General features: G+C 42.4%; 1 protein-coding gene across 1 annotated transcript in view; it reads right to left on the bottom strand.

Annotated features, from left to right (window-relative positions):
- The window catches only part of Schip1 (schwannomin interacting protein 1), a 769225-nt gene that overhangs the window by 609525 nt on the left and 145702 nt on the right, over positions 1 to 13998 (bottom strand). Inside the window, exons 2-3 of the mRNA XM_051157281.1 lie at positions 7719 to 7783; positions 412 to 492 (exon numbers count right to left, since the gene is read on the bottom strand). Of these exons, the coding sequence (XP_051013238.1) occupies positions 412 to 492; positions 7719 to 7783 (146 nt within the window). The remainder of the gene's footprint in view (positions 1 to 411; positions 493 to 7718; positions 7784 to 13998) is intronic.

Genomic DNA, 13998 nt, shown 5'->3' with positions numbered 1-13998 from the left:
AACAGGAGAAGTGAGGGTCATTTTTCTCAGCATTGCAGGTGAAAATGAGAATAGGAAGAAAGGCTTGCTTTAAAATGCAGTGTCTGTGCATGCATGCAAAGTGATAAAAAGACTTGAAAGGAAAAAGCAAAAAAACAGTGAGCGAAAATTCCATAACAAACTTCCTCCCATTGCCCAGTAGATGGCGGTGTGGGCCCAAAGCATCTCTGTTGCTGCTTAGGCCCTGGATGAAGCAGTAGCACACAAAGGTGAAATAAAGAAATGCATGATTCTGTTTTACAGCACTCCAAGTGTGTTCACAAGTGCACTCACACACACACACACACACACACACACACACACACACACACACACACACACACACAAACACCTGCAGGACTATCTGCTTCATGTAACTCTGCAGTGACTTACATTTTCACCTTTGATTCCAAGGGCTGGAGGCTAAGGGGATATTTTTCAATGTTATTCTCCACATCCATAGCCAGCTGGTGACTAGAAAGAGAAATAATATGTCAATGCAGCGTGACACAGAAAGTCACTGTTTACAATGATAACACTTCTAACTTACACAGTTTTGGAATAGGTAATGTAGACGGAACAAAATCTTACAAGCAGGTGGTGAATGATCTCACTCTAGGGAGAAACAGCTGCTTTCTGTGCTGCCTTTTTTGCCCATCTCTGCTACTCAACTAAACATTCGCAGATAAAACATGAAAATGCCTTTTTTGGAGAAATAAAGAAGAAAGGTGAGGCCCTTCCTGGAGGGGTAAGACCCAAGGGAAATGGTGCATGCCTTGCAATGACTGGGTATTTGTAGAGAATTTGTTTGCTTGGAACAGGGCCCACCCTCCCCCCCTCTTTTCTTTGAGACATGGTTTCTATGTATAGCTCTGGGTGTCCTAGAACTTACTTTATAGACCAGGCTGGCCTCGAACTCAGAAATCTGCCTGCTGTAGAGAACTTAGTTTAGTCCCTTACTTTCCTCTTATTTCTACCCCTTATGGATCCCTAAAGATGCCACTGTCAAGGAACTTTCCCCTTGCATCCTATAAGCTGTTTCTGAGCTCCCACTGTGAATAAAACATGAACTGTGAGCCACATGGCCACAGCTTCTTGTAGATACAGTGGTCCCTCACTGGCCAGCATGAATGTTGTCCTTGGCTGGGTTTTAAAGACTGGATAAGAAGTTGAGAGTGAAATAATATAAAGCATAAAGCAGAGGTAGAAGTAGAAAAAAAATCAAAGGCTATTTCTTTCAGAGATAAGGAGTAGTTTAGCAGAAGTGAATGATAAAGGGGAAAGATACAGAGAAATAATAAGTAGAAAGAGGAACATCTTGTGGTCATAACATAGTTAGGAAATTAGAAGCTGGGTGTGGTCCATCTCACACTGCAGAGAACTGCACTGACACTGGGTCTTGCTGCTCGCTCCCTGCAAGACACTGACTGGAAGATCTGATCTCAGACTTGAGACACGTATTCCGATTCAGTGCAGCTTAGAGGTCACGCCTTTTGTAGCACTGTCCAGGATCCATGCCTCTTGTGCTGGCCAGATGTCGGTCAACTGGGCACAAAGCTAGAGTCATATGGGGAAAGGGAACCTCAACAGAGAAAATGCCTCCATCAGACTGGCCTGTAGGCAAGTCTGTAGGGACATTTTCTTCCTTGATTAATGATTTACGTGGAAGGGTCCAGCCCACTGTGGGCAGCACCACCCCTAAGGAAGGAGTCATTGGAGTTATAAGAAAGGTAAATGACCATGAGCCTGGAAGTAAGCCAGTAAACAACATTCCTCTATGGCTAGCGAATTTGCTTGAAGCCTGGACTTCAGATTTTTTACTTAAGCTTCTGTCTCATTTCCTCTAGAAATGAATGGTGAGCTATGAGTTGAAATGAACCCTTTTTCCCAGAGTTGTTTTTAGTCAGTGCCTTATAATAGCAATAGAAAAATCAAACTATAATATTAGTCATAGAGTGCATGCAAGGTGTGTGTGTGTGTGTGTGTGTGTGTGTGTTTAGAACAAAAAACTTATGCTGTACATTGATATTTTTGTGTGTTTAGGTTTCTTCAAAGGCCAGTGGTGACCTACCAAGCTGTAATAAGCCAGTTACAGTGCAGTACGAAAGCCAAAGCTGGAGGGAAGCAAAGGATTTAGAGCAGGGAGTGTGGGCAGGATGTTCAAGACTGATGCAGGGGACGTATTGCAGAAAAGTTGGTCACACGGTGAGCCCTGAGATTGTATACTGGAAAAACCTGTTTCTGATTATGGTGTGGCTCAGCCCTAACACACACCTTAATCCAAGAGTTTTCTGTAAACATGATTAAGTAAAGATAACCCTAAGTCAAGAGTCAGAGCAAGCATCCAGTTGACAGGAGTGAACATGGGGGAAGAAAACACAGATGAAAAGGAAGTCTGGAGGACAGATAGACACGCAGGAAGTAGAAAGGAGGGACTTTCAATTTGAGGGTCTTTAAAGACAGCATGGAGAAGAAGAAGAGGCTTTTTCCATCTGGGACATTGGCTGAGTAGGAAGGTCTCTGCCTCTCTGAGCTAGCAGGCTTTCACCTCAGCATCTGGCTCCAGAGTCTTTATTGGAAAAATCGAACATTTGGGATTTTCTTTCTTTATAACAACAGGGCTGACCAGGCAAAGTGAGGAAAACTCGTTAGAAGGCTACATAAATTAGTGAGAACCATGACTGAGACAGCAGGAAAGAACAGAGACATGTAAGGAGGAAAGCATCCCAGAGCTAGCCTATTAGGGTCACTTGAGTAGTCTTTCCATTCGCCCCTAATGGAAAAACTTGACAAGGCCTATAAATTCTGTATGGCCACTAGGTGGCGCCATGAGCCAGAAAAAGTTCTGCTGTTGCTCGGCCTGATTGTTGAGGGGTAAGAAACTATTTCTGCCCCCTGTGTGGCATTGGTAGTCAGGATGTGCTGTTAATTCTTCACTGTTCAGCCATGTGTGTCCCAGAAATTACTCAAAGCGTGGGGTCAAAACGGCGAGAACACCAACCACAGCCCCCCCCCATCCTTCAGTCTGGGAGGTGTGCCTAATGTGTATAATTGTGTGTGTGGCTGATGCTATTAAAGAGGAAACATAAACAGACCCAATCCAGGATAAATGAGCATACAAAGACTCACTTCACGATCACGTGATCTTATAGGCAGCAACCTTATAACAAGGGTGTTTTAAAGTTTGAGTCTGTTAAGCATAGCAAATTGGCAAAGAGTACTTGGCAACATGACCTGCAACAAGTGAAGGCAGCAACAGCAACATTTACAACAGAAAACATTTATACCTTACCAACGAGCTATAAATGGCAAGCATCTATTGGCTTAAACTGACTAGCACTGGTCACCAATAATTTCCTGTGGTTATTCAAGTCATGACAGGTCAGTGCAATGGTGGGGCATGCAGTCACAAGTCTCTTAACAGAGATAGAGCCTAGTTCAATAACGACAAAAAAGAAAGGCACTCAGCTAATAAGTAAGTATCATAAACAGTAGACTCCTAAGAGGCCTCCTAATTAATAGCATTTGATGGGTGATCTCCACCGACCGAAATATGCCAATCGAAGCCAGATTAAAGGTATAAAAAGGGCAGGTTTATTGGGGAACTGAAGCTCCTGAGTGAGTTCAGCAGCCAGAGGAAGTTGCACCCCAGCTATGGCAGTCAGGGGTTTGTAAGGATTGCTGGACTTGGGGAGCTGGTAGCTCCAAGGGAGGGGTTGGGGTATCCCCAGAAATGCTAAGAATATGCAGAGGCTTTCCTTCTAGGGGGCAGGGTTGGAGAGAGCAGTGGGATTTAACAGACCATGTGGGGGAAGGGGAGGGCAACTGGAGATGCCAACGGAACAGCACTACCAATTACTTGTCTCTATTTTTTGGACACTTGCCAACCTCTGTTGTATCTGTGTGTACATGTGTGTATGTATGTGTGCACATGTGTGTATGTATGTGTGCTCATCTGTGCACACAGACACAGTATGGAGTTGTAGCTTCCCTGCCCTTCACACTGACTGCCTACCACAAACCCCTGTTGAGCATTTGGAATAAATGTAATGTTCCAAGGGGGAATAACCGATCAACTGCTACGACACAATGATCCCTTAACTTATGGTCATTTTGAATAGCAAAGGTGATTTACACCTGCGCCTAAGTCAGCTACTGCTGCAATGAAATGCCTGATCTGCTCACTCAAAGCACCCCGGGTTTTTTTTTTTTTTCAATCAACTCTGACAGCTTTCAAGGACATAGTCCTACCTGGAAGCAAGCCAGGAAACTTTTCCAGCAATCTATGCAAATGTATGAAGAAATCCATGTAAATGTTGGGTCTGGTGCCCATTGCATTTGTTTTCTCTCTGTCATTGACAACCAGGAAACCCGGCGGTTTCACTTGACCTTTCTCCTGCATGGAAGGACTTGTGCCTGTCTGTGTGCTTCGAAGGAGCCAGTTCCCATGCCTAGAATCCCCCACTCTCACAGGACAACACAACAAACCTGTAAGACCCGACAGGTTATTCTCAACCACTTTTAGCCTTCCTGGCTTTCCGGATAGCACAAGAGAAAGAGTAAGCTGGTGTTGGGGTGCGGTGGGGTGAGGACCCTACATACCTCACAATTGTTCACATGTCTTCCTGAGATCAGAGAGCTGGGGGATTTACATGGTGGTGTTAACGGGAGATTTAATATGGAGCTGTGGTCAATTAGCAAGGGGGGGGGGGTTGAACAACTTTTGGAGTTCATTTCCTACATTTAAATCAATAATGAAAAACAGACACAGCCATGTTGAATAGATGAATTGGCTACTCATCACAGAAGCAGTGTACCCTCAGAGAACACAGCTGCTTGGGGAGTTGACTGAGTAATTGCAAAGACTAAAAAGCATCTACCCACTGATCTTCACACAAGCTCCTCCTCAGAACCACTTGAACAGAGCTGTGAGATGCCACCTCCAGGCCCCCAGATTTAGTTTGACTGGGGTGGGGCTTCAGCCAGGACATTTTCTGTAAGATGACTCTAAATATTCAGGAGAAAGAAATATAATGTAGACTTAATGTCATCACAGCATTCAGAGAAGAAAAATCTTTCCCGAATGAGCTAAAATCATCACTATTATTGTTTATGTGTAGCCAGTGAAAGTGTTGGTAGGCAAGGATTACCTTTTTAAAATTTAAGTTTATTTTCAACTAATGGAGAGAACATGGACATGTTAGGGTTGGCAGGTGGCTCGGCTGTTAAAACTGTTTGCTATGCCATCATGAGGCCTAAAAATCAGACCACATCCCCCTTGAGACAAACCCAGAGGCTTGTGCATGCCTGTAACCCCAGCTCTAATGTGTTAAAGACAGAAAGACCTCTGGGGTTAGGCTTACAGACTAGCCAAGAAAACACGAGTACCAGGTCCAGGGAGAGACCCCATCTCAAAGGAATAAACAGATAGGAACCTCTTGGTCCTATCCAACAGTACCTAACAGAGTACTCATTTCCCAGTCCTCTCTGCCCCTGCACCCTTCCCTTCCTGGCCTCTGGAATTTCCCACTCTACTCTCCACTTCCACGAGGGCAAACATTTTAGATCCTACATATGAGTGATATAAAGGGTTCTTTCAGTATCTGGCTTGCTCACTTAATATAATGTCTCCAAGCTTATCCATATTATAACAAATGGCAGGATTTTATTCTGTTGTAGATGCATAATATGCCATGCTGTCTATGTGCCACATTTTCTTTATATGTTCACTGTCCCCGAGGCTGTCTCCATGTCCTGGCGGTTCAGAGTCATGATGTAGTAACCATGAGAGTACACATGTCTATTGACAGACTCTTTTCGTTTCCCTTGGCTATATATCTTATAATGGGGTTTCTAAATCAAAAAAGCAGTTCAGCCTTTCTTAATTTTTGAGAAACTTTCACAGTATTTTCCACAATGGATAAGTTCTTTTATCCTTATCTACTCATATCATGAGACCAGGCACAGCAATAACTCCCTAAGTCACATGAGTAAGTAACTCAGAAACTTCATCTAATCAACGGTGAAACACTGGCCTTCAGTAAGTGACATGGCAAAGCCATAGACCACAGAAATGGGAAAACCTGAGGTGCCCTGTCCAAACACCCACCCACCTAGATGGGAAGGAAGCGGGCTGGCTCTGATGGTGCCATTTGTCCTGGGCTGCCTTATCTGATGCCTTAGGGGAAGACTTCCCAGCTAGTGACAATATCCTCCTTTTATAATAGATACTTGAACCTTGGGCTTGGGTGGTTAAATGATGTATCCGGATTCACAAATCTAGGGAACAGCAGAAAGAGAGATCACACCTAAGGTGCTCCACTTACAGAATATTTTCTGCATCCTCACTGTTGTCACTGCTTCTTTCGCGGGCACTCCTTGTACGTGTCACCTCAGTTCTTAACAAGAATGTCCACTCTGGTGTGGTACAGGCTGGCATTTCAAAATGGTTATCATTCTTTTCTTTTCTTTTTTTTATTAAATAACGTGGCTGTTTCCATAAACCCCGCCCACTAATCCTTGTTCTACTTTCTGGCACAGAAGAACAACTTAGCTGCTGCTTAGGAACCATCCCTGGAAGCATTTAACAACAGCCGTTGTGTATCTTCTGAGACTCCTTTCTCCTTCCCACGCTCCTCATCTTTAGTCCCTGTAGTAGTTTCTGAGATTTGAGAGCTCTCATGGTAGTAATTTACCTACTTTTGTGTTCTCAAAGACACTAATATACATTTTTAGTGGCCAGAACCATGCAGGACACCCATACACGCTGGCAGTACATGAGGACTCAAGGGCTCTGGCGGTCTCCAGCACCGTTTCATTCTCATCTTTACTAACTAGCTGAGGATAAGTAACTTGGAGAAGTTACTGAAACCTGTCTGTGTCTCCTTTCTTATCTGTAGAAAGATCATCATCCTGCTACGTCAAGGGCCATAGTCAGAGTTGGATGAGGAAACGTCAGTTAAATGTTAGTGATACAGACAACATTGTAAGTCCTCTGTAAAGAATGGCGACTTTCTCTCCCCATGTCTTGATCACATGTTTGTTTATCAGTTGAATATATTAATGTTTTAGAATCCTTATTCAGTCATAAGCTAAAGTTAAATAAACCCTTGAAGCCTTTGGCCCTAAGTTGAAGTAGTATTTTGGTATTTTGGGTTTTTTGTTTTGGTTTTTTGTTTTTGGTTGGTTGGTTGGTTTTTTGTTTGTTTGTTTGTTTGGTTTTGGTTTTTTTGGGGTTGTGAGACAGGGTTTTTCTGCCCTGTCTGTCCTGGATAGTAGTCATGTTTTAAAATGTAAGTGTAAGACAATTTATCTTTTTGGTTTTTTTGTAGAGCAATTTTTTTTATTTCATATTGAAGTGCTATTTTGGATGTATACTCAATTAGTGTAGTTTGTCCTTGCCTTGTGTCCAAAATGATGCTTTCTGTGATTAAAGCCAAAGACAAAACAGGGTTCAGTTTTAAGGTCTTGGACTTGTTGTGCACACACAGCAGACATCTCTGTATTTTCACTGATCACTTAGTCAGTGGAACTATTCCTAACCTATCTACCTACATCTCAAACTGAGCACATTTCTTAGCCCAAGGATACCAGAAGGAGCTGTCAAATTTATTGCCTCATTTTTGCCTTGCCAGAATTTATTTTTCATGTCGTCTTTTCAAGCTAGCAAATAATGTAACCTCCTTTGAAGTTATACTTACTTCTCAAGCAGATATTTCCCATCATCAACTTGTTCTAAAGGGTTCTGTAATCTCTTCAGTTCTTCCTGTAAAGCAGAAAAGAATAACAAATTAATACCTTGTATTTGAGACAATATTATTTGAGATCAGTTGTTATCAACATTGAGACGATTCTAGAGAGGAGAACTAGCAAAGGTTAGGTCTTTCAATATGCAACACAGTTTAATCCTTGCTTTAATTGGAATATGATATTGATATGTAAATGAATTGATTTTTTTCATCACTAAGGAGAACGCTTATTACTATTTTTCCATGGTGGGCATGTTTTTACGAGCCCACATATATATACTCTTTCCAAATATGAGTTCACAGTAGTTTGCTGTCTGCTGAATGTGACTCTAATGAATGTGTGCTGGGTTTGTTCATGTAACAAACATTCTCTCTTATATTGTGGTAACCTTTTCTATGTGGTACACGTGTGCATACACACACACACACACACACACACACACGCTTCTCTGAATTTAAAATACTTATAGTCACTGTGATCTTATTTCTACAGCTATAGGGAAATTACAGAAGTTGATGTGGATACTTGATGAGACTGCCAACAGGGCCTCAGTCTTAATAATCATAGAAGAGGAAATATAAAGAGGGTGTGAGGTATTCTATTCCTGGATAGGCAATTCCCTTAGGCTAACGTATGTGGGCTGTTCCCTGAAAGTGTTCCCTGAAAGGGATATTGCTCTAGGATTTCTAAGGACACCAGTATCCCAGATGCCCAGGTGTAAGGTGGGATAATGCTGGCAAATCTCTGTATATACCCTACACATCTCTTGGTACTCCCTTGAAATCATACCTGCACTGCATTGCATACTCCAGAACTTGACCCAACACCCACCTCTCTCCAGTCCCTCTAACCTTACTGCTGGGCTGCCTGCCACTTTGATCTATCATCAGCAACAACTTCTTCCTTCACTTCCTTTGAAAACTCTCTAAATTATTTTGTTTTACTTATGCCATGACTTGTGTTTCTGGGAATAGCTGAGTTCTTGTGAGAGCAAGATCAACAGACTGTTTAGAGAAGAGTTTGAGCATTTATGGGATTTTCCTGTTGAACATGGTGGTGTCCCTCAGTATGCCTTCTCCCCAAAGCCCTCTTAGGGCAACCATTCCTTCCTGTGAGCTACATAGTGCATGGATTGGAGACTGGATGGGTCCTCCTCACTCCTGTTGTGTCTTCTAGAGTCTTCTACTCCTACACGGCTTCAGTTCCTCTGACAATGTACCAGCTACCCATCTGGGCTTTGTTCACTCTGTCTGCTATTCTTACTACTGTTTACCCCTGCTTCTTATGGCATTTCATCCAGTCTACACAAATAAGTCAATAGATAATTGATTGGTAGGTAATCAACTGTCCTACAGGATACCCTTCTCAATTTTGTACTTAGCATTTTGCTTTTATGGGAAAATTCCTTCTTTCATTCTATAAACTTATTCTTTCTATCTGTCTTCTTCGATCTGATCCTTTCCACTTACTCTGTAATACCTCACCACACCTTCAATGGCACAATCAGCAGATGCAAGCTATATAATGGTAGATAGTGCTTAGACTTGCTTTTGCAGAGAAGCAATTTCTGTGGGGAAAATCATAATTTTTTTTGAAAACTAGAGGTGAATTTTTCATGGTTCCTTTTTACCCTCCACATTATAGTTATAAACAGCACCAGCTCTTGGTCATCTTAGCGCTTTCTCATGTATGATGTGCTGTGATGTACACGTTGTTATTTTCCTTTTGGGGGTACTCAGAGAGAAGAGCCAGAAGGAGAGGGTTTGCACACTTGGTGCCAGGCACTTCCTTCCATTCTTCCATTGTGGGGGTTTCCTGGGCAGGGCAGGCTTTGGTGCAGTGCTTCATTCACCCTGGCCACCGATGTTCTAGGAAATTATATTAAACAGAAGGTCAATGACTAACCCAAGCATTCTGAGCAGCTGCTCTCCAGGCTGTTTGAGGATTTGATTTGTGCCCTTTAGTTACTTAAGCTAGCCATACAAAGCCTCTCACTTCAACTGGCCTGGAAGTTTCACCCCATGTCTTCATCATCTCAGAGATGAATCGAGAAGTTGGGTTGCTCAACAATCTCCATTGGGTGTTTTGTCTTTGGGAAAGTTCTGTTCTAACATTTAAAAACACATATAAACAGTCTCTGTCATCAGTTTCTCACACTAGTCCCCTCTGGTATTTTTGTTTGTTTGTTTTTGTTTTCCCCAGAAACCATTAGTAGCTCCTTGCTGCTGTGGGGATGGGCCCCATGTCCATGGCCGAGGATTTAGCACAGTAGAAGACAGGTCTTCCCAAGCCTCAAGAAGGGTTGTGTCTTCAGGCCCAGGTGCTCAGCAATGTGTCATCATTCTAGTTTTCTTTTACTTTCTATGTGCCTCCCTAACTAAATTCCTCGGGGATCAGGGCTGCTGACTCATCCACCTGGTGTATTTACTCCAGAATGAAGCATTTGTAGATGACTTAATAAATGCATGTTGAATAAATGAACCAAATCTGTCGTGTGGCAAAGATACAGACACTTTAGTGACCGGGGTTACAGTCTCAGCTCCTCTAAATACCCCCTTTCTTGTTTTCCACTCTCCTCTTTGGCCCAGCGGAGCTTGTGATCTGGGTTTTTGTCAACTATGACCCTTTGTTTAGGGCTCTCAGGAGGGAGGCACTGAGATGAGGGAGAGGAGCAGGACATGTTAGCAGATGTACATTCTTGCTGCAGTGCAGGTTGATGGGAGGTGAAGGCTATGACTCCTGGTGGCCTCTCACATGGTGCTTCTGGCCATAGTCCCATAACTTCTCACTCTTCTTTCCTCTCCAACATTTTCCCTTCTCTCCATCCCTTCCCTTACTTTCTGTCCTTTTCTTTTCTTCCTCTACCACCTTTCCTTTCCCCTTTCCCAAATCATCCATTGACAGCCCCAGATTCCTCTCCAAGCCTGAAGTGTGACCCTAGACTCTACCCTCACTTCCTTGAACTTTTCCAATTGCCCACTTATGTGAGTTATTTGTTTTAGCCTTGGGCCCTGGCTAATACTTCCAGTATCCCAAGTTGCTTTTGTTTGCCCTACCTGGCAATTCCAATTTCAATGAATAAAACTATCAGTCATATTAAATAATAGAATCCATATCTACTCAAAGATGACCCGTTGTATGAGAAGCTGTCCCAACTCAAAGCTCCAAACTTATGTCTCAGTTTCACTAAAATAACAACAACAACAACAACAATGCAATTCCTACTCAACTCTATTTTGCTACTGTCTTTTTTTTTTAAATGTAAGCTCAAAATCCTTGCAAAACTCAAGTTGAATTATTCAGGTACCATCCACATACACAGCACTGAGGATTCTTCCAAATGAAATCTGTTGTGAGTGGTGAGGGAGAGTAGGCTATACTGTCATGGTGAATAATTGACCGATTCCTTGTCATGCATGCTTCTCACTGCTAAGAAGGGTTTTTTTCTGAAGTAACTTGGATGTGAAATATTTGAAGGCGTGGCCAGTAGGGCATTTGACTTTTTGTGTCTGGCTTCCTCTTCCCATCCTAATCTTGCCAACTGCTCTATCAAACACAGTGGGAGACAACTAAGAAGCTGGCAAGTTCAGTCCTGTGGCCCCATGCCCAGCTACTGGACCTGCTCAGCAAGCAAGCAAACTGTGCGTTTGTTTCATTTCCTTGTCTTTACTCCATCTATGTTTTAAATAAGTAGGATATGTTGTTTGGACAGGTTTAAAATCAGAAATCTTTTCAATATTGCCTCTAAAGTGCACTTATGTCTTATGCTAAAAGTAGAACCTTTTAACTCATCTGAATTGCACATTGACCACATTATTCCCAGCATGCTCAAGGGAATCTAGGGAGCCTTAAAATGTGAGTACAATTTTATTTCAATGTATAGTAATGGGTGACAAAACCAGTGACACTCACACAAATCAGGTTGTGTGTGTGTGTATGTGTGTGTGTGTATGTGTGTGTGTGTGTGTTGACAATAATTTCATATTAACCTAAGGGTAACTATTTAACAAAAGTTAAAAGCCAAATGTACTTTTGATGCTTTTGACTATTTAATCACTCAATTAAATATTAATAGGTTTCTTCACCAACCCCCCCACCAGATCCTTTTTTAAATGGAAGTATAATAAGTGCACTAAAAGGGGGGTTACTAATGTTTGCATAATTTGGAAAAGTAGAAGACATAAAATCTATACTAATTTTAGCTCTGCATCATTAAACATGAAATATTGATTATTGCTCTTTGTAGCTGAGTTTATGAAGCTAGCTAGGCTGCTGTGTCCACATAAAGTGAGCCTGATGCTTTGCCCCAGTGGCTGTAAATGATGCCCCTTGGTGACAGCTGGGAGGCAGGCACTCTGATCCACAGCCTGAGGAGATGCATTTCCCAGATTAGACCAGGGATGACCCAGCTGCATGGCTCAACTTCAGAAAATTAAATTGGAGGGAGTCCAACCTCTGTTGAAATAACTGTGAATTATAACGCTTCCATGGGCCTTGTTGTAATGTAAATGTGCTTACAATTTACTGCCATTTCCCCTTACCCCTGCTGTGAATATGGGCACTAATAGTTACCCCATATATTTAAAGGCAAAAAGGCATCAAAAATAAAAATGCAAGACTTATGCTTTCTCCCTTTGGAAGAAGGGAAGCAAGTTTTCCTTTTCTTCTTCTTCTTTTTTTTTCTTTTGCTATTTTCTTTCTCATTTTTATCTTCTGTTAAAAGAGCATATAGTTTGTTTATGTATTATGCATTTGTGTTCTTTAGAGCTGGCAGACCTGTAATTTCACACTGGGAAGTTACCTAGCAGCTGAACATGAATTTCTGTGGGAAGAAACAAATGGCTAAGGCTACATCAACAGCACATTTAAGGGACTCATTCAGGTAAGTGATGGGCACATGGGTAAGGTGGTAGACTGTAAAAGCCATTTTCCTGTTTCTAGCACTCTGCCGACATTTGACAGTCCCCCTTCTAGTAGAGGGGGCCGTGAGTTTATGGCAGTAATCATCAGGTGAGAGACTGAGAGAGTGTGGGGCTGCTTGTATCTGTTCACAGCAGTTATTACTCACAGTAAATGTAGACACTTACTAACATAAGCCACAGCAGGAACTATGATCACTCACTATTTATTCCTGCCTGACCACCCATATCACACTCACAGGACACCCTAGCCTTTGACCATCAATACGAGTGCCAAACACCTGAACTCATTGAAACAAATGCCAAGGGACCATATTACACAAAAATCCAATTAAAACTTCTGAGTCATTGTCCTAGGTCCCCAGGTCTGAGGTGATCTCAGTCCTTGGGATTCTCTTGGAGTGCATGTTGTTTATAGAAAGATCCACTGACAATGATATCACTCAGGCCAGCCCTTAACCAGCACCCAGAGACGCCGGTGGAATGAGTCAGCCTCACATTATTTTGAAAAATATGTTTCCGAATGAAATGCCCTCTCTGTCGTTTTCTAAGCTGGCATGGCATGTCATCATGAGCTTTTGATGACTCCAGGTCACACATATCCTAATGCTACCTACCCCTGTAAAAATGAAGATACTCATTGTGAATAATCTTATGCACTCCAATAAACCCAGAATGTTAGACAGTTAGACATTGTTAGTAATGATCTTAAAGTTGTCGCTTTACTCAAAGGTTATTTGGGGAGTTGATGAGAATAAATGGTTCAGAGAATAGAGGTACTCGCTGCCAAGCCCAGCATCCCGAGTTCCATCCCCGGAGCCCACAGGGTAAAGGAGAGGATAGACTCCCATTAGTAGTCCTTTGATCATAACATTCATGCCTTGTTACTCACACATGCATACAAGCAAGTGCATGTGCACATGCATGCACACACACACACACACACACACACACACACACACACACACACATACTTTTTTCAAAAAGTATATTCAGTTTAACAGCAGGATAGTCATAAAAGAAAGTCGATGGAACCTGGAGTACTAGATACAAATATTTTGCACTTTATGTATCTTTGCATTCTGAGGGGTGGGGGTGGTGGGAATCCCAGAGACACGCTTCAAACTGAGAACCCAAATGCAAAAAGCACATAATCTCACACATGAATAACTCTCAGAATGCAGCTGAAATAGCGAGTGTGGAGAGGTGAATCCATGTTCCAAGCCCAGCTTTCCTGAGCCACAGGACCACAGCAGTGCACTGGCAGTGGGAACAGCATGTGGCTCTCACTTGCTTATTCCTGATTCAGGAA

The sequence above is a fragment of the Acomys russatus genome, chromosome 15 (assembly GCF_903995435.1).
Source record: "Acomys russatus chromosome 15, mAcoRus1.1, whole genome shotgun sequence".
NCBI lineage: Eukaryota > Metazoa > Chordata > Mammalia > Rodentia > Muridae > Acomys > Acomys russatus.
Note: the sequence above shows the minus strand (reverse complement) of the source record. Positions and strands in the feature narration are given on the sequence as shown.